This window comes from Paramormyrops kingsleyae, chromosome 16, assembly GCF_048594095.1.
Source record: "Paramormyrops kingsleyae isolate MSU_618 chromosome 16, PKINGS_0.4, whole genome shotgun sequence".
NCBI classification, from domain to species: Eukaryota; Metazoa; Chordata; class Actinopteri; order Osteoglossiformes; family Mormyridae; genus Paramormyrops; species Paramormyrops kingsleyae.
The window spans coordinates 23,963,914-23,984,919 of record NC_132812.1 but is presented as its reverse complement, the minus strand read 5'-3'; the positions used below and the strand labels follow the sequence as shown (position 1 = coordinate 23,984,919).

The window sequence follows — 21,006 nt, the reverse complement described above, 5'->3', positions numbered from 1 at the left end:
TCCCCAGGCTGAGTCAGAGCACAGGGCATTGTGTGCTGGATTTGCGTGGCCTCAGGAGCTTGAGGAGAGGCTGGGGGGGGATGCCTGCCTGTCCCCAGGCTGAGTCAGAGCACAGGGCATTGTGTGCTGGGTTTGCGTGGCCTCAGGAGCTTGAGGAGAGGCTGGGGGGGATGCCTGCCTGTCCCCAGGCTGAGTCAGAGCACAGGGCATTGTGTGCTGGGTTTGCGTGGCCTCAGGAGCTTGAGGAGAGGCTGGGGGGGATGCCTGCCTGTCCCCAGGCTGAGTCAGAGCACAGGGCATTGTGTGCTGGGTTTGCGTGGCCTTAGGCGCCTGAGGAGAGGCTGGGGGGGATGCCTGCCTGTCCCCAGGCTGAGTCAGAGCACAGGGCATTGTGTGCTGGGTTTGCGTGGCCTTAGGCGCCTGAGGAGAGGCTGGGGGGGATGCCTGCCTGTCCCCAGGCTGAGTCAGAGCACAGGGCATTGTGTGCTGGGTTTGCGTGGCCTCAGGAGCTTGAGGAGAGGCTGGGGGGGATGCCTGCCTGTCCCCAGGCTGAGTCAGAGCGGCCTGGGGCTGCTTTACGAGGGAGCCCGACTGGAATAATGTACTCTGTTAAGGGAGAGCTGGCCAGAGAGGGTGTTCTTATTACCATGTGTGTGTGTGTGTATGTGTATGGGTTTGTGTGTCTGTGGCGGGGAGTGTATTTACCGCATTGTGGCAACCAAATGTAATGTTACTTTTTAGTTTGTGGGGACATTTTTCAGGTCTCCACAATATAAATCTCAATTTTAGAAAAATCTGTGGCATGTTTAGTTTTTTGATTGCAAAAGTCTTGTATTTAGTTTGGCTACTTATGGTTAAGGTTAGGGCTGGGTGGGGGTTAAGGTTGTCATTGTTGGGATTATGGTTTTTCCTATAGAAATGAATGGATGGTCGACACAAAGATATGAATTCAAATGTGTGTGTGTGTGCGCGTGTGTGTGCGCGTGTGTGATGCAAACGTTCTTGGGGTGAGTTCTGCGCTCTTCCAGTAATTTACACAATGAAGGGGCAGAATATCAAAATTCTGTAGGTGGATGGTTTAGTGTCAGCATGACACCAAATCTTTTCACGCTGCCCTTGTGAATGAGACAAAGGTAAGACGAAGGATGATGATTCACCCCAGGAAAATTACTGTGAATAGACTGTGAGGTTTTATAAAAACAGAACAAGATCGCCATCTGTCTGATTTTCAGTGTTAGACTCCCTCTAGTGGTGAACAGTGAACATTCTTTACAGTTCCCCCATAGGTGACCACCATTATTGCTGTAATTCATTACCACAGAAAGATGAGATAACAGAAAATGGAAACAGTGCATAGTCATGCACAGAAATATCAGGTACTCTGTTCTCTGTTCTGTTTGGCATGAGAAAATGAAAAAAGCATTTGGGAAACGCCAAGGCCGGAGAATATGAGGCTCTGCTGGGACTTGACACGCTGTCGATGGTGGCCTGTACCTGCTCTATGGTCAGGGGCGAGCAGATCTCCTCCCCGCGCAGGATTATGGAGCGTTGGGTCAGGACCTCCGACAGCTGGAAAGAGTCCAGACCCAGCAGGTCACTCACGATGTCGATCACTGGGGACAAATGGAAATGCGAGGCATTGGAACGCTTGCTGTAGAGTCAAATACACGGCAAAATACAGTACATCTGTAGATATGAGTAGTGATGGCCAAACAAAGCTTCATGAAGCATTTGCTGTATCTTTAGACCTCAAGAGATGGTGCCCTTGGTTTGTTTTGGGGGGCATATCTTGAGCCCTTCTTTGAACAGAGACAACCAACCAGGGGGGATCAGAAAATACATAATGGCCATCATTAGAAATGACTGTAAAATGACAGAGATGGACATGGTCTGAGTGCAGAGATCTCTGGACATCTGGACGTCCCTGAGTAAGAGCACTTGGGTCAGTGAAGAACCAGCAGGCTCCTTACCTCCCATGGTCGTGATCTGAGCCCCTCCTGCTGTCATGAACTCTATGTTTCCCATCTGCAGCACGCCCGACAGCAGTTTGAAGACATCCCGTATCTCCTCCTCCGTGAATTCCATAACCTTCAAGGCCTCCTACAGCGGCACAGTGAGGGACCACACAGCCCAAACACATCTTCCTGTTAGCTTCACCTCTGTTATTTCGTATATCAACTTCTGACTATCATCAGCTACCGACACTAGTGATGGACAAAATGACACCTCAAGAACCATTTGCTATATTTTCTGACCCCACTAGATGGTGCTCTTCGCTTGCTTTGGGGCATGCTTTGTCCCCTTTTCTAAGCAGAGAGCTTCATCTAGTGGGGTCAAAAATATGACTCATGAATGATTCATGAAGCAACATTTTGTCCTTCATTAAGCGACGCCCTCTGGTGGAGGAACACAGTGGTGCCCGGCACATAGAAAAAAAGAGATGTGTCTTCCTTGGTCCTTTCTACAACCAATGGGGGAAAGGAACCACAGTGGGCGTGAATATATGACCCTCGCATTGAGAGCACGGGCCACAGATGGGCACCATTTTGGCTCCCGAGTGCCACCCTCACCATGACGCTGTCGAACAGCTGCTTATCGTCCAGGCTCTTGTCCTTCAGGCATCCCGCCTGGCTTAGGTAGTAGTAGCACTCAGGATCCTCCAGGAAGTACAGTTCTGGTCGAGGGAAACACACAAGTAGAGACGTGGGTCACCGCAGGGCTTGGTTAACAGAGGGGCAGTATGTTGGCTTGTGGGAGTTTTACTTACACAAAAATGTTCTGAGGGCAGAATGAAAAATGATTAGTTCAGAGAGATAACAAATCAGATTGCAGAGGAGGTGGGACCAAGATATCTGATTGCTTACATCTGATTGGTTACATCTGATTGATTATCTCTCTGAACCAATCATTTTCTGTTCTGCCCTCAGAACATTATTGTATAAGCAAGACTCCCATGAGCAATACATTGCCACCCTCTCCACATTTATACCTGCTTCCTGGCAGCCTCAAAAGCATCTGTCATCATCAGAATGCCAGGAGGAGGTATGGTGTCCTCTGGATGGAGAAGACACAGATGATAGACACCTGTGCTTCTGGTTTAAACTCTACAGGCTGGGTGCTCGCTGTAATTACTCTGCATTCCCATGCACATATATAACTATACCAAGACCATTTGTTTATTCGGTATTGATTTATGTTTCATTGTTCCAATGCGCTTGTTACAAATGGCCAATAAAACATCTTAGCTTGCATCTTTGAATGAATGATGAAAGAATTTTGTCTGTATGCACTCATATGATTCATATTCATATGACAGATAGATGGTTTATTATTCAGTATGTGGCAAACATTCTGACAACATTCTGAAAGGACTTGAACCCTATGAACAATCTGATTAATTAAAAATATATTCCAGCAGAGGGCACTGTGCCTATCACTCACCCCTCTGATTCTTGTTAGTGCCGGCAAGCAGGGCATAGAAGATATGATAGTTCCTCTCCCCGGGGTTCTGCCGCACCACGCGGTTCTACGATTTACATCAAACGGTTACCAGAACAACACAGAGCCTGCTGGTCTCCTGGTGTCTGTGTGTGTGTCTCTGTGTGTGTCTCTGTGTGCGTGAGTGTCTGTGTGTGAGTGTCTGTGTGTGTCTGTGTGTGTGCTGGACCAGCAGCATGTCATAGCTCTTAGTGTGCCGGGCCATTTTCAGCACAGTCATTTTCAACATCACAGGAACGATGGGACAAACTCAAGGTAGATGAGTTAAAAAAGCAACTGGGGACGGGGGGAGCAGGCAAGGTTACCTTTTCAAGCAAATCTGTAAGAAGGAAGTCAAGGAAACACTAGAAAAGGAGGAGGTCACAGAAAGCCACCCTACATCTTAGAACACCGCCTGGCAGGTACCGGGGAGGTGCTGGTAATGAGGGAGTCCCAAGGAGGAGCAGGGGCTACGCCGACATCCACGGAGGGACCAGCGCCTCCGATGCAGACAGGCTCAAAGCAAAGGGGCTCCTTAGGATACAGTCCACGATGCTGCCGCCCTGGATGTCCCCGCTCTGCCCAAAGTGCAGCTGTATGAACTTGCCGAAGCGGCTGGAGTTATTGTTGTAGACGGTCTTGGCGTTGCCGAAGGCCTCCATGATGGGGCTGCGGGTAAACATGAGGCAGATGGTAACCGGAGATGTGGTGTGTGTGTGTGTGTGTGTGTGTGTGTGTGTGTGTGTGTGTGTGTTTGCAGACGCCCACCTGCTCTGCACGATGGCCTCTTCCACGCGGGTGGACCTCTCGGAGTCCGGCGTCCCGGTCGAGTTCTGGCTCATGACGGACAGGAACTGCAGGATGAGTTTGGTGCTCTCGGTCTTGCCAGCGCCGCTCTCTCCGCTGGGGGGGGGGGGGGGGGTACAGGGGTGAAGGACGACACCCCCACAAGCATTCAAAACACACTCCCAGCACTGACGCTACATTGGTTTACTACTGTTTGCTTAGATGATACTTTTTCCAAAACCACCTTAACTTGTCTCACATACAGTAGAATATTCTTATAACAATGTTGTTATTATAATATTAACAATGTTACATCAGCAGAAGCCTCCAGAGCCTTGCAACATTTCGGATAATTGCATGTCCTTCACCAACACCTTACCAGCTGCTCTCACAGACCTTCTCGCTCCTCCAGCTCCGGACCAAAGGCACCCTGGGCAGTTTTATTACTCATTTATCATTTGGGAAATATTAAATAGTTGCAAGTTTACTCTTGGAGGGAGCTGGTTTGGCGGGCTGCCCAGGCACCGGGGCATCTTGTCCAATCAAGCACTCGCCAGGCATCTGTCAGCATGACAGACAGGGGCGGGCACCCACACCCAAGGAGCGCCCCTCAAACGTCCTTCAGACTGACCGGCGAGAGAGAGCTGACGGAAACCGCAGTGAGGTGGACAGGTAGGCCTGCTAGGTTCAGGCACATGGGTACGAGCGGGGAATATGGATCCAACACTCCACCTGGCAAAACTTCACATTATTAATTGCCTTTGTGGCTCTTTTTCTCTGTTTTCTTTATAGGTGTGGTTATTCCACAGAAGCCATATAAGACATAACAACAGTCCCCTCCTCCGCGGGGACATCAAGACCTCCAGTTTCGCGATCCCAGCGATCTTCCTGTATTTAAAACACATGAACAAAATATGTCTGTCAAAAGAACCTGGAAGATCTGACCCCATGTGGTTCAATAAGCTCCACCTCCTTCATCATCCTTCATATGCAACAGACCCTCTGTGGCAGGGCTCTAGAAATCTGGACCTTGATTACAAATCCAGGCCTTATGATGACTGATTCTGATTGGCTACAGAGGCTTTACACCTGGGTCACATGTAAAGGAAGGCAGTGCTCGCACCGTGAGGGCTGTGATTTGAATAGCTCTGCTCTATGGACATGGGACGTCCATAAAAGGTGTGGCCGCCTAGTGGCCGGCTCACCTGATGAGCACACATTGGCTGTCGTGCCTCTTCCACAAGCAGCGGTAGCACTCATTGGCCACGGCGAAGATGTGAGGCGGGAGCTCCCCCAAGTGGTGCCGGCTGTAAAGGTCCACGGCGGCTGGGGCATACAGCCCGCTGATCTGCTTGTAGGGGTTCACTGCTGCCAGGATGGAGCCGATGTTGGTCTGGGGTCAGGGCAGGAATAGGAGACAGTTTGTTTCATTTTTATGACTGTAACCTCAAGGGTGTGAAGTGAAAGACCAGGACCAGTTCTTGGACCCATGAAAAAGTCAAATTAAAAGCTTTTGGACTCCTGAATTCATTGTTTTGTTGATAAGGTAAAAATGCTGTTTTAATGGAAAATTGAGGAAATACTGTCTCTAAAGGTATAACAGACTGGCACAAAGAACTGACAGCCTTAACTAGAAACCTGCACGTGCATGTGGTTTGTAAACATGACTCATACATATATTATCTACATTAACCAATCAGAGACTCTACATGCACGCACATCAATCAGACCGTATTTAAAATCATCACCACCAACTGATAACACATCATTTTTTTTTACCCCTTTCTGTCACTTTGAATACTTCATTTCTTAATTATTTTCCCTATGCAACATCTCTGTTGCCTCTCGCTCATCTCCTAGACAGTGGGCTGGTTTATGTTTCTGGGGATTGTGTTATACAATCACATGACTGTGAAGAAACCTGATCCTATAATGTCTGGAGGAGCGTATAGACTCCAAGGAAAATGAGTGGTACTTCTGTCAGTCTGTGTTCGCAAACGCTTTCACATAGACCTCTTAGCTACTGCAGTCCTCTGGGATGGACCAAATACTGTAGTTTTACATTTAGCCACAGGAGGGCAGTAGAGCCACTATGTAGCCGCATGTTGAACTCTGCTCAGTGTTCGGCTGCAACTGATACATTCATTCGAATCTCCGGTAACCACTAATGTGTAGCTCAGATGTTTTACCATGGAATGAAATTAGCAGGTATTGTGGTTCATTACGCAGACAGAGCAGCACCTATTCAGCGGCGGCTCCTGCAGTAAAAACCAATCAACGGTGCAGGTGTAAGCGGCTGATGTCAGAATGTATTACACTGACAGACACCCTGAAAGGCAGAGTCACAGTTTATAGCCCCACCCCAATGACACGACACACGGCTCGATCTGGGTGTGGGCATTCATGTGGAAATAACAACAGGATAGCAGCCTGTTAGCGGTTAGCGATGTCACACACATGTAACGCACAAGCTTTCAGAATGAACAATGTCTGTATCATGAATATGCACGTTATTCATTCTAGAGCCTTCTTTCAAGCTCTTAAATGCCCACTAACGGGAGAGCTTCACTGTTAACATAGAAGAGGAAGGCGCACATAAAGAGGTTACCGGTAGGTCGCTATAGAAGGTTCCAGAAGACAACTGGTATTGTTGTAGCTGGTCTCTGCTGATCCAAGGGTGTATTCGTGCACATAAATATATTTGAGGGGGTGTTAAACTCCACACATGCTGAGGTGGAACTGAGTCAGTAGCCCCCCATTGAGCAGCATTCGGATTAAAGTTTGGGCCAGTTTTAGGCTCCTGCCCTCGCTCCCCCCCCCCCCCCCGCATTCATTCAGGACACACTCTCTACAGTCAGGGACTGTACACATGGAGTTTGTGTGGAATATTTCCTACGACTGACTCCTAAATAAACCCCCCCAGGAATATAACCTGCTGGATGAGGTGTTGCTGTGGCCAACTAGGGGAGCCCAAAGCCCCAGTGCAGTGACGGGGAAACAGTGCTGCATAAATAGCACCATCCTTTGACTCTCTGAGGTCATAAAAGATCCTTGGGCATCCTTTGAAAGAGTAGGGGTGGCACCCTGATGCCCTGCCTAAATTGCCCACTGTGGCCCTTACAGATGTGGCCTCCTAATCATCCCCTGCTAACTGATGGATTCTCTCCTGCCCCTCCACCACCTTAGCTACTGTGTGGTCAGTGTACTGGTGCAGAACGGCTGCCGTCTCATCATCCAGGTGGGAGCTACACAGTGGTGGTGGCTGAAGTCGCTCCCCATTGGTTCTGTAAAGCGCTTTGGGCATTTCGAAAAGCGCTATACAAATGTAACATTCATTCAGTCAGTATTGGTGTTGGTGTGGGTGGGGGCAGGGCGGAGGGGGCGGGACCTTACGTAGATGCAGTCCTTGCGGTAGCGCAGATGGAGGTTGTGCATGATGGCGGCCTCGTGCAGCTCCGCCAAGGCGGACATGTCCTCCACCCCGTCTACGCTGCTCTGGTGCATGGGGTAGACCTTCTCCCTGCTGACCTCCCCCAGCGGCAGGTAGAGCACCTGGGATGCACAGAGGAGGACCATGACTCAGTGGTGTGGAGAGCCAGCATGGCCAATCACAGTCTTCACTGTATGACATCACTACACTGGTCATTTTCTTTTTCATTTTCAAATGCAAGGCTTACAGCCGTTCAACTATCAGGCCTGTGGTAGGGTATGGCTCAGCAGGGTAGACCTCTGTGCTTGTGATCACAGGGTTGCGGGTTCAACTCTTGCTACTATTATTATTATTATTAATATTGTTATTGACCCTATCATCATTATTAAATAAGTTCATACCCTTACACTGCTCCATACAGCCCATGCAGGCGAGCATATTCCCATGTTTTGTCTACATTGATCCATGACATGCCCCTTAACAAAAGGCATGCACCATAAAACAAGTACTTTAGAAATCTCTGCACCTTCCCACCTCACAGAAAACACTGGTTTTAATTAATGCAGTGATGTCATACGATGAAAACTGTGATTGGGTAAAGAAGTGAAACACAGGCCCCTCCCTTGTTGACCAAGGGACGCGTCGAACTCAGCAAAATCAGAATGTCCATGACTATACAAACATAAGTGGGACGGACCAATGAATGCTACCGGCACACGCATAGCCGACATATTGCTGTGGGACGGACCAATGAATGCTACCGGCACACGCATAGCCGACATATTGCTGTGGGACGGACCAATGAATGCTACCGGCACACGCATAGCCAACATAATGCTGTACATTAGCTTTTGCAAACTCAAATTCCCAAATTCCCAAACTCTGGGGACAGCGTGTGGCTCAGTGGGCTAAGCCAGCATGTCTGTAATCACAAAGTCACTGATTCAAATCCAGCCTCAGCATGTCTGCGGGTCCTTCAGCAAGGCCCGTAACCCCCAGCTCCCTGGGCACCGCTACGGGTGGTTGCCCCTTACAGACAACTCACTCTACAAAGAGCAAGCTGAGGGTGGCATACAGACAACAAGGGGATTAATAAAGTATCAATTATTATTATTACCACTGAAACACATAATTTTGCTTTTTAAACTAAAAAGCTAAGTGTTTGTCTTGTGAGAAAGGTCCCCAATGTCTGTACTGTCCACAGAAGATAGCTAAACACATTCACACGAAAGGGGAACACACAAGAACACACAAAAAACAAAGAGGAGCACACAGGACAGCCAGTACTGGGCATGAGTCTCTCACTGCATTTTATTTGATTATTTACTTCCTTAGTTGATTCCTTTATGCAGTCATTCACCTAGCTTGTCTTATCAGGAAGCTGGTTTTAATCCACTGAAGTACAAGGATGGTTGTTGTATACGTTATAACTGCATTAACAGCAGATCCCTTCTAAGGACCTGAAGTGACAGCAGCCATTAACCTCAATGCTACTTCGACTTTAACGGCAGTCCACTTCCGATGAGATGGAGTACGAGCTCCGGTTTGCCGTTACGCTGCTACTATGTTAGAACAGCAGGCCTTCTAAAGATCTGAGAGGACGGCTAAAGTTAGCCGCTAAGCTGCTACTATGTTAGCGACAAGTTCTCTGTTAGCCGCGATGCCATCCAGTCCCCTTTCAGTTGCAAGGCTGCAATGGTGCAGATGTCAAATTCACGTGAGCTAACGATTCATGTTCCTGAGCGTTTTTGGTGCTGTCAGAAAGACAACAGGAGCTGGGGATTTCAGTGGGACGTCGGTCAGTGGGTCTGTGTATCCCCTAACCCATGTTGGCCCTGTAGTATCAAGGCACTGATTTGCCGGTTCCCCAGGGGGCCAGGTAGCATATGTTTGTTTACCATCTGGAAACAGAACACGCTCCTTTGCCCTCGGTTTGACTTAAACACATGTACAGCCCATGTTCCCTGGAAATACCTGTAAGAATGTGCCGCCTACAAATGTCAAAAGCTGCCGTCCACATACGTCAGACCCCTGTGCTGCAGTGTTATGTGCGAAACAGACCGTCAGGCCACAGATTTACTGGGAAGTAGGTTCAAACAAATGCAGTGAAGACGAGACCCTCACGCCTGGCCAGTAACTCCATTCCCATGCCGCCAAAGTGAAAGGCAGCAAGAGGATAAGTATGTTATGTCTACAGGCCATGTGTGGTCGTCAAGCTAAAAGGTTCTTTTCCCTGGGGGAGTTGCTTATTTGCCCTGCTGGGGGAGCTCTCACCTAAGGCACCTGCCAACTGCCTTCCAGTGCTTCCAGTGCTGCCTCTCAGACTTAAAGCCGCTGAGATGAAGGCGTGAGACAGTAGCCCATCCCCCCCCCCCCCCGCAGCTTTCCTCCCATTATACGCCAGTGCATGTCTCTGCACCCCCCCCCCCCCAACACGCCAAACATGGGGATCGTGACTCATGCCAGTCACTGAGCAGCTCCCTAGTCTCCAGGTGAATATATCCAAAGACCATTCTCTGCTTTTGTGTGTGCATGAAGGCCTCCAGGAAGGGTTGCATGTTGGACGGGGTGCATGAATGGTGACCTGTCTAGGTTGGATGCAGCATGCGTGAAGAGTAGGTGTCAGTTAACCCGTGCACATGGGGGCACTAGGACCCAGAGGTTTTCGGCTGGGATGCAGAGGGATGCCAGAACATTGATTTTCCCCATTACACTGCGAGTGGACCCATTACAGAGAGACAGATAAACAGCCCACTACTGGCCCCAGAATGTCTAGCTCCAGTAACAGGTTTTTAAATGATTCCATGCAATGAATTTACCACCAGTCCCATCTGGCTGTTATATGTACACGCCCATGTGCATACATTCATTCGCGTTTGTGTGTGCATACTGTATGTCTATCGCTTTCTGAGCTTCTGCGCGTGTTTGCATTCCCTGGTTGTGTCTGTAAGCTCACTTTTATTTGTGCAGTTGTGCATCTAGTGGCTTTGTGCTGGCTTTTTTTGGCTTGTGCGCTCATTTACAGCTAACGATCATGTATATTACGCATTCCTGTCAGTGTCTGTGTGTGATAGTGTGTTTGCGTGAGAGCTGCTTGGGACACCACACAGTGAGACCCACCTCTGTAGTGGTCAGGGCCCCACTCATGACACCCCAATAAGTTACACCTGACTTAACGGGGTCACAAAAAAAGGCGGCAAATTCAGTGGAATCAAAGGGCTCTTCACACCATAAGACGGACGCTGAGATGATGAGCATGTGAGATTTCATACTGGCCATTGCGGTTCTTCTCCAGCTGCCAGATTATATGAGACAGCTCCTTCACCTCACCCTGCAGCACTTCATCGTTTGTGACCATGATGGAGATAAAAAGGGCACCGCAGGGAAGACCAGAGGAGAACATTCTACAACACACCATTTATTCTACTGATGTACTGTACTAGGCTGTGCATTCATTAAACTGTAATTGTGATCTAGGTAACTAGTACACTGTGTGGTTAACACCATACACCTCAACTGAAACTTTATTGTCCAGATTCTCCTCTTGCACATGTATATGCTGAGTGTTTGTTTACGATAGAGTTATTTATGGGTTATGTACATTTGATGATAAAAAACCTTGATCCTTCTTCAACGGTTTTTTTCTGGCACAAAGCATGCAACTATGACGGAGGTAACTGGTGCACTGTGTGGTTAAGATCAGAGAAGAACAATCTAAAAAAACACTTTTTCTTCCTGTGAAGGCACTAGGCTCTGCATTCATTACACGTGTCGTTTCTTTTTATAGATACCTCAGTGACAGCAGTTGTAATTAATGAAGCCCAGCTGACATCCTCAACCAGAGCTCACACTGGGAATTGCAAGCAATTGTACAATTCCTCTACATTTCCGCAAAATTTTTCGTATAATTAAATATTATTTACCTTTGTGTATCAGCACAATACTTTCAAGTCACACACGTGGCATGATGCTCCCTCCCCTGCTTTTAAAGCGAGAAGAGGGATTGAGTTCATACTCTTCAACTAAGATCCTACAGCCAAACTCCGATACCTTTACAGCTATGCAAAAGCTCTGGAAAAATCTGTTAGGGAGGTAAGTGGGAAATATAAAATGTTTACATGTATCCATAAGTCTGTGGAGTCTCTCCAAGTTTAGAGCAGATCTCAACTTGGAACCGAAAAGAGTGTCCCAATTTCAAGACCCCAGGAATAAATACAGGCCTCATTTTCCACATGTAGGTCAGCACTGGACTTCGATTTAGAACTTACTTATTCCATGCTACCTCTTCTAACAGTGATTTCATTCCCTATCTTTTTCCAGCCATTATGATATTTTGTCATGTGCAAAACTTGAAAAAGCTTCTGAAAAGGCCTCTTGGAGTTGCCAAAGGAAAAATTATATCCATAAAAGCAACATAATAACAATGTACACCAAGATACTACACTGACAAGTAACACATTGTGCTTTGAAGGAACTTAAATGTAATAAAATAACTTAATCAAGTGCACCTAACATTGTGTTAAATGTCAAATGAATTAACTGCTGGATTCTCCCAGAATTAATCAGGTTTGAGAAGCATGTCTCAGTCACATGAAAACATAACCCCTTCCGAACCATTAATCTCAAAACAGTCTGGTGTTGAGCTAAACAATTGTGCTGCCACCCCTGGTTGCTAAGTGATGGGCCATCTTCATCTTCATCTGAATGTGAGGGACACAGACAGGAATGCTTGGGTCATGTGGTTCTAGTCCAAGTTCCTCTTCAATCTTCTACTAACATTTTTGCTAACTGATGATAATGAAATCAGCCATTACACCCTCACAGATCAAAAAGACTGCACAATGAGAAGTCGCTGTTTACTGTAGTAATGTCACCAAAAAGTGAATTAGGGGAGGTCTATACTCAATCATAAGATTGTCAACCACACAGAATAGCCAGGAACGAATCGATACTAAAATACAAATACACTTATTACATCGAGATCATTCCATCAGTCCCTGACATTCACATTAACTTCCAGGACATTCCCCAACACATTCCCTTACACCAGGACATGCAAATTTATCAGCGGACATCCATCGTTACATTGATTCTCTGGCAATTAAGCACAAGAATCAATACTGCACTGAACAAACGGAGGTTGTGGTCTTCCCACCCAATACCAGTTGACTGTGCGTGGAGATTTGCAAAAAGGCCCAGCATTGTCCAGCCCACACATGCACCCGGCCTCAAATGAAAGCCATACATCTTAAATCGCTCACTCATAATGCTCCTCTCTCTCCCCTTTCCTTACATTCCTGTATTATATCCATCATATTTGATTCAATCTTCTGTTTCATTCTCTACATGCCAAAATCTACATTTCAAATTTTGTGTTCCAAACTCTGCATTCTTTCTTCTACATTCTATCAAAAATACAGTGACTGACTTTTCCTGCTCTGATTCATATCAAGAACAAATTTAGTTGTAGAATTAATACTTCAGTTAAGTAGATAAATATATAGTCAGATAATAAAGTCAGATAATTTCATGATATGTTCACAAACAATATGGAATATATTCTTGGAATAAACCTTTGGATTTGGTACTGTATCTCAGAACCACACCTCATCTCCCAAATCTTTTACATTTCACACTCTGTTCTGTTCACTTTAGTCATCACCTGTCACAGATCACCCCAGACGTTCCTCGCCTTCCTCACTCCCCTTCGAGGACGTCCCATCGTCAGGACTCGCTCTTTTCCACGATCGGCCCAGTGGCTCCTTCTCAGAGCCACGCCTCTCCCAGCTGTCCGCTATCTTCTGTGAGGTCTGACTCACCATTGCCAGATCTTCATGGTTCTACCTGAGTTTGAGCATTCATACCCGCGCCTGTCTCCTCGTGTACTGACCTCGGTTTCGTTCCATAGCCCCCGAGCTATGCCTAGCCCATCACCTCCGACCGACGCCGTTTGCCCAACTTGTGCCTGCACCCTGGATTTCGATTACTGCCTCTGCCCGCTGCTGACCGATGCCGATCACCCACCTTTTGTATGGATCACGGATCACAATTGCCGCCTCTACCCCAATCACCATGTATCACCTTCGCCCTCTTTTGAAAGCTTCGGCAACTGTGATACCGGCTGTGTGAAACTTTTGGAAGTAAAGATCATGCTTTCCTTACTGATCTGCACCAGCGTCTATCTTTTGTGTCTCCTCACAATCACCAATTAAATTCCACAAGAGTTGCAAAGTTCTAACAGTGTTTGTGAACTAACGCTCAAATAATCGCACACACTTTCAGACAATCTACTTCAAATCATCATTAAAAAGCTCCTCGAAATATGCCAGTGTTTTCTGAATCACAAAGGTCACTGACGCACTAAAGGTCAATTTAGGTAAATGACATTTCCTCAAAGCAAAATCAAATGAAGCAGAAAGCTTCATTTGATTTGTACAAGACGCATAGCTCACAGTAAGAAGACCGAGTACAAAGTAACGGCTAGTTTCATGCAATTATCTCATTCTGCAGGCAGAGCATGACCATCAGTCACCCCAAAACGAGGTCCTTTAAGTGGTCTCATAAACAGTGATGAGCACAAATGTGTGACAATAGCAGCAAAGGGATTAAGGACTTTTAGATGAAATGCTGTGGGTAGAAATCTCAGGGGCTTTGTTTATAACCATCAGTATAATATAGAATGCTTTGGCAAGAACATCTGGTTGCACAATTTGCTTTGGATAATAGCCAAGCATAAGAAACATGGCATAATATTTTAATAATGAAGAAACTGAAGACTGGAGATGAGTCGATGGACCGAGTAAAGTCGAGTCACTTTATTGCCGCCTCACTGTCATGGAGCGGCACACAAGGAACAGTAGAGAAACAACAAATACCAAACTATAAATACTGGGGGAGCGTAGATACAGAATAATATAAAAACATGCTGAAGTCTTCCTAGAGCCTGAACCTGCAAACCAATAAACTGGTATTTTGCAGGTAATATACTTATGGATTCTAGTGTATAAGTCATAACGGTCTGGGCCTGTGTGATGCCATTGTGTATCCAGATGTATGCATATGTGCACACCCACACATGCAAATGCAGATGCACACAACCAGATAATTACTATCAGAAATCAGACCTTTGATGTAGGAAGTCACTCAGCATAATTTAAATCAAAAGAGAGTACATTCTTTGAACATTTCACTGGAGACATCATCATGTACGGCAAATTCAATCTTGTAGGGGGATTTCAGAAACCCTTCCATGAAGAATCAATTTCCAGGATGGGAGGCAATGCAACTGGGATTTGTGCTCCCATATAAATTAGTCACTGATCTCTCTGCTAATGCTAACAATACACTACAAGACTTTGAAAAGACTCTGAAATGACTTGTCAAAGTCTGACAACCTCTTACTTCTAAAGACAATGCGTCATTAGTCACAGAGTTTTTTTGTCACGGATTATGATTTTGAGGATCTTGCAGGGTTACTATTTGCAGCTAGATTCCATTTGAGATTATTTCCCATCATGCTTCTGGTGGAAATTTACAGGAAGAGAAAAACCGCAGAAGAATGGAGTAGAAACAGAACCAACGCTTGGCCACAGCTGTTCGTGTGAGCAGTGGTTTGCTGTGATAAAACAGTAAAAAGAGGAGACACCATAGAATGTGGACACAACCCTTGTTGCATGAGCAAGGACAGCAAAGTCTGTCTATCCTCCGTGTCTGTCTACCCTACCTGACATCCTCTTCCCACTTTCCTGCTTCCTGTCTGGATGTTGACAATGTCCACGTCACTATTTGCATGAGCCAAAAGCGAAAACCTATGATAATATTAAATATGATTGATTTTATCCAAACTTCAAGACGTGAAAATGACAACTTTCCCGACCACCTTACACCGAGCAATCAAGAAGACAGGAGAGTGCCACAACTCTAGCAAAAATTTCATGATTTTCTTCTGACACTGGGAAATTGTAGACACTGGTGAAATGTCTTGGGCCGTTTGGTGTTAGGCCAGCATAAGGGGTCCGGGCATCTCCTGGCTCACATCTCAAGGTTTACTGAAGACACTGAACTGGAGCAGCTGATGTCACATTAGTGAATATGAAAACAGAGACAGGAGCAGCCGAGATATGGAGATTCACCAAAAGCATGGTAAAGGGGAGGAGTCTTGGTGACTCATACCCCTAAGTACACAGAACCAGCAGAGAATATCACCTAAATGTTCACACCAGTATCAGCAGCTGTTCACTGAATATATGTACATGTGTAAATATGTTTGGGAATCCTGTGGAAACCAGTTCCCTATTTCTCTATTTTCTGGTAGTGACCACATCAGAATCCTGTCCAGGCTGTAGCCTGGTCTTGAGCCCTATGCAGAATTGGATAAGCTTTAGGACGCCCACGAACCTAAGCAGGATAAATGATTGAAAGATGGATGGATGGATGGCGGATGGATGGATAGATGGATGGCGGATAGATGGATGTATGGATGGATAGGCAGATGGATGGATGGATGGGAGATGGATGGATAGATGGGCGAATGGATGGGTGGATGGATGGGATGGATGGGAGATGGATGGATAGATGGGTGGATGTATGGATGGATAGGTGGATGGATGGATGGGATGGATGTCTTAAATGTTCTTACAGTATGTTGCACATATAGTCCTTGAATAGTCTTTTTAGGTTCTTGCTTTATTAGAAGTTATTGTGCATCTCCTGCTCCTATACTGCTTACAATGGTACCTGGGCGTTCAATGGAAGCTCAGTCTAGATAACCTCAGTATGAAATGCCCAGAAATACTGCTGTAAAGGTCTCTATGTAAGCTGGTAAATCAGGGGTGGGGGGCAATCTTATCTGCAAAGGGCTGGTGTGTGTGCAGGTTTTTGGGATCACCTGTAGACCAGCTGTTCAAAGCCAGGTGTGAGGACTCTTCAGCCAATCAGTCCTCTAATTAGTGATGTAAACCCACATATGCAGTGGCCCTTTTTGCATAAGATTGCCCCCCCCCCATTGGGATTGGGAAACACTGGTTTAGGGGGACGGTGAACTGACTTGTACCCTCCTTCAGCACAGATGCACGCAGAAGCTCCTCCATGAGAGCTCCATCAGTGCTGCCTCACACTGCCAAGGCTCTCAGATCTCCCCCAGGTTTCTCCTGCTGCAGAAGCTCCTCCATGAGAGCTCCATCAGTGCTGCCTCACACTGCCAAGGCTCTCAGATCTCCCCCCGGTTTCTCCTGCTGCAGTGCCCAAGGCCCCGGGGCTACATCCACAATTCTCATATCATGTGACCTCCCGTGTGACCACTGCCTCTGAGCACCAAGGGCACGCTGAAGACTTGCAGAATTCCACTCCTGGGCCAAAGGCCGCCACCCAGCCTAGAGCCACTTGTTGACTCCCCAAGGTTTCTGGGAAAATTGCTAATTAGCCTCTTCATGTGTGGCAGTAGGATTCCATGAAGGCAACCCGTTCCCACCAAAAGCCATCTCTATATCAACCGGCTGGGGTGCAGAGTTTGCTTCCATCATTCCCTATATTTCCAGTGCAGCCTCACTCTCTGCACAACAAAAGAACGAGAGAGAGAGAGAGACAGAGGAATGCATAGCTGAGAGTGTTCTGAAGGATATAGCAAGATGTCATGGCTTCTTCGCCACCATTTTGTAACATGAGACTGTAAATCGCCTCAGGAGCCACAGAGCAAGTGTGCAGGTCACAGGCTGAGGCTTTCGCTGGAGGACAATAAGCTCCAGGCCACGTCTGAGGCACTTTAACTGGTGCCCTATCATTTATAGCTACATGCTATGGATATTTTATATGGTCCTGACCTTTGGGACCAAAATGAATTCATTCTCATGATAGATACAGTGTCAACCCAGCCGTGATTGTTCTCCTCGTCTCTAATTAGACCTCAGAATAATCAATGTGGTGATCACATATCGTGCTCAGGGTCAAAGGGGTCGCGAGATGTCAATGCTGCTCTTGTCACATGACTCAGCACCACCCCACACACCGGCTGCGTGCTTGATTAGAGCTCAGTTAGAGCCACACCTGTGGGCCCCGAACATCCACACCCATCGTGCCCCCAGCAGACATCCCTTTGCAAACCTGCCAGTCTGGAAAGCCATCCCAAATCCTCCTTCTTTGGCACCCCCCCCCCATGCTTCCGCGGTGCACCACTGCACCTAGAGGAGGCAGATTCCAGGCTGGCGCGCTAGCAGCCGGCCATACGCTGCTCACACGTCCATGCGGCTGTGGATTAATGAGAGACACTTGTCTCCGCTGCTGCGGCAACACCGCAGCCGTTTCCATGGCAACACCGCACCACACTAGCTCGTAGCAGGGCTGAGGGGTGGCACAGTCTAGCGGCAAAGGAGGCTGGCCGTGACCAGAGGGCCAGCGGAGAGCAGACAGCAAGACAGAAGCAAGAGCACCATCGTAACTCCCATCCTTCATAACAAGCCTATCCAGTAGGAGCTGAATATCAAACAGATGCCAAGGCACAACATGTGACCATACAGTGAATGTGTCACACCTCAAACTGCAAACACTGGGGAAGAAACAGTGGTGGAATACATCCATTCTACCCCAAAGGCATTGCAGCTTGCAAACGTGCGGCTGAGCAGGGTAGGATGCTCTGTCAGTGATCAGAAGGTCGCTGGATCAAATCCCAGACTTGGCAGTGTGATTTCACCATCGGGCCTCAGAGCAAGGCCTGTAATCCCCAATTGCTCCAGGGACTGTTGGACCCTGCATGTCCCTTTGGCTAAAGAATCTGGTAAATAAGCAAAACATAGAGACAAAGATTTATATCAAAATAGCAGGATGTCGGCAGGCTTCCCTATCATCAAAAGTTTTATTTAGTCATAATTCAAAGCAATTTCCATCAAAACATGAAAAGCACTAAACAGATATGTACACCGAGGTGTGTTCTTGGTAAATATTATATCTAAGTCATTGTAAAGATGGCAATGATAATGATGATGACAATGATGCTGATGATGACACATGAGCTATGGTGACAGGGGTCACATGACTCACAGTGCCAGTATTAGGGATTCAGGTGCTTGGTCGCCCTGCCACTGAAACACAAAGGCACAAACCTGCCCCTGTACCACCTTCAGGCCTTCATCAGGAAATCGAACCTGGGAGTTTCCTGAGTGTGGCGGCTACATCACAATACACTGAAATGGGTGCAGCAGGTCCTTGCCCATGACAGTGAAGCACATCAGGGAAACTAATATTAGCCTGAGGCTTAACCCTCAATGGTTCCTTGGGGTGCGTTCTGCACCCCCTGCCCATTTCTATGGCTACTACCATGTTGTTATTAAAATTACAGCAGTTATCCTCTAGGACATTGTAAGTGCACCAGTTTTACATACCGTCATGCAGAAAATGATAGAAAAAGTGTTGACGTCAATTATCGCTGGCATACTTTCTTCGGGGGTGCAAAATGCACCCCAAAAAAAACTTAATTTATGACAGATGTCTGTGGAGATTCTCAGTTATCCAGGTCATGGTTATCCTAAAAAAGGGTTATGCAATAGCAACTGGACTTTGTTTTTCATAGAAGAAGTGTTGCACTCCATCCAGAGTGCTTTCTCAATTCTGACTGACTGGTTGGCATAGCAGGTTGATGAACCCTGTAGAATCCTCAAGTCGTTAGCACTAGATGGTCACCTGTGGGTTGTTGTTGTTCCCCCTGGCTTTCATGTGTTTCACTGATACCACCTGAGGCTGAGCGTGAACGACTGTGGAAGCGTCTGGGCAAAGTTGAAAGAACTGCATTGTAGGTAGGTGATAGACGTCTTAGGCCACCTCCTCTGTTCAACGACGGTCGTTCATTTGAAGCAGTTGTCCTCCCGGTCCACCTACAATGCAGTTCTTTCAACTTTGCCAAGACGCTTCCAAAGTCGTTCACGCTCGGCCTCAGGTGGTATCAGTGAAACACATGAAAGCCAGGAGGAACAACAACAACCCACAAGTGACCATCTAGTGCTAACAACTTGAGGATTCCACAGGGTTCATCAACCTGCTATGCCAGTCAGTCAGAATTGAGAAAGCACTCTGGATGGAGTGCAAAACGTCTTCTATGAAAAACAAAGTCCAGTTGCTATTACATAACCCTTTTTAGGGTTAATTTATGACATTGATATGATCGACAAATTCAGTTAATTAGTGATAATTGCTACTATAATTTTTTATGTTATTATATTCTAGAACATTTTCGGATATAAAAAAAAGTCAGCCATTTTGTTTTGTTTGCATTTCAACTGTTAGAAAAGATATAACACCATGGCTAGGTATTCCACAGCTGAAGCTCTTCGACACATTCTGCAAGAGGATACAGTCGGAATGTGCATTATATGACCAGTCCCCTCTGCTGCCCCCCCCCCCCCCCACACTGCCGCAACCCCTTTAACTGCACTATCTCACTGCGTAAGCTGTGCAAGCATCATGCAGTTAACTAATAAATGTATCTTAACTTTAGTTAATTGAATTTGAGCTTGGTACCATTGAATTATATATGCCAATGGATAGGGGTGCAACTTGAACCCCAAGGACCTGGAACGTAACTTTCTGACAAGGACCCATTGAGGGTTAAAGTATCCAGCCCCATCTGTGGCAGAGGTTTGTTTTCCACAACCCACGCTGCCCTGGAAATGACATGATAAGTCCACGATCCACAGTTGAATCAGAGGACAGAAGAAGAATCTGGCAGAGAAAGAAAGCACTCTGCAGAAGCAGAACAACCAACTGAGTGTGAGAAAGCGAGATGGGATGGAGGAGTTTTAGGCCAAACGGCCCAGACACAACAGGGGGCAGGTGCGGTACGCAGTTGTCTTGTGTAAGATATGGCCCTGCACCAAGTTCAAAGCCATGGTTTAAAGGTCTAGGAGCCATATATCTCCAATAAATGTCCGTGAACAGACATGGAGGCGGGGGGTAATTCCACAGAAAGCTCTACAAATGTGTATGGGGCTCAGATCACACGGTTTAAACACCTGCGCACACTACAGACATAACGGCATTTGACAGACAGCGAGAGAGAGATGCAGGAATGCATTGCTGTGATCAATGCAAGAGCAAGAAGAAACACCAGGAAATGATGGGCAGTTTAGTTTTAATGATTTTATGTGTTTCCATGGCAACTGATAACCCGATGTATGAAGAATCCTTTGGTAATGTTTATTAAGGGTTTAAAAAGCGTCAACTGGGCAGATGAACATACAAAATAGCTACATAAAGCTCTCTGAAGCCCTCTCCCCGATCACTCATCATGTAAGACAGCACTCTCATCATTAGCAGTAAGTCATTAGACT

At 46.7% G+C, this 21,006-nt stretch overlaps 1 protein-coding gene across 2 annotated transcripts in view; it reads right to left on the bottom strand.

The window, feature by feature from the left end:
- Positions 1-21,006, bottom strand: part of LOC111858366 (unconventional myosin-X-like) — a 74,941-nt gene that overhangs the window by 32,753 nt on the left and 21,182 nt on the right. Inside the window, exons 3-11 of one of the 2 annotated variants that reach the window (XM_023840108.2) lie at positions 7,657-7,815; positions 5,469-5,656; positions 4,246-4,380; positions 4,022-4,146; positions 3,804-3,817; positions 3,442-3,526; positions 2,571-2,674; positions 1,971-2,100; positions 1,495-1,613 (exon numbers count right to left, since the gene is read on the bottom strand). In XM_023840108.2, coding sequence (XP_023695876.2) covers positions 1,495-1,613; positions 1,971-2,100; positions 2,571-2,674; positions 3,442-3,526; positions 3,804-3,817; positions 4,022-4,146; positions 4,246-4,380; positions 5,469-5,656; positions 7,657-7,815 — 1,059 coding nt within the window. Of the gene's footprint in view, positions 1-1,494; positions 1,614-1,970; positions 2,101-2,570; positions 2,675-2,989; positions 3,007-3,441; positions 3,527-3,803; positions 3,818-4,021; positions 4,147-4,245; positions 4,381-5,468; positions 5,657-7,656; positions 7,816-21,006 lie in introns of those variants that run through there. The other variant, XM_072700229.1, reaches the window with a different exon arrangement.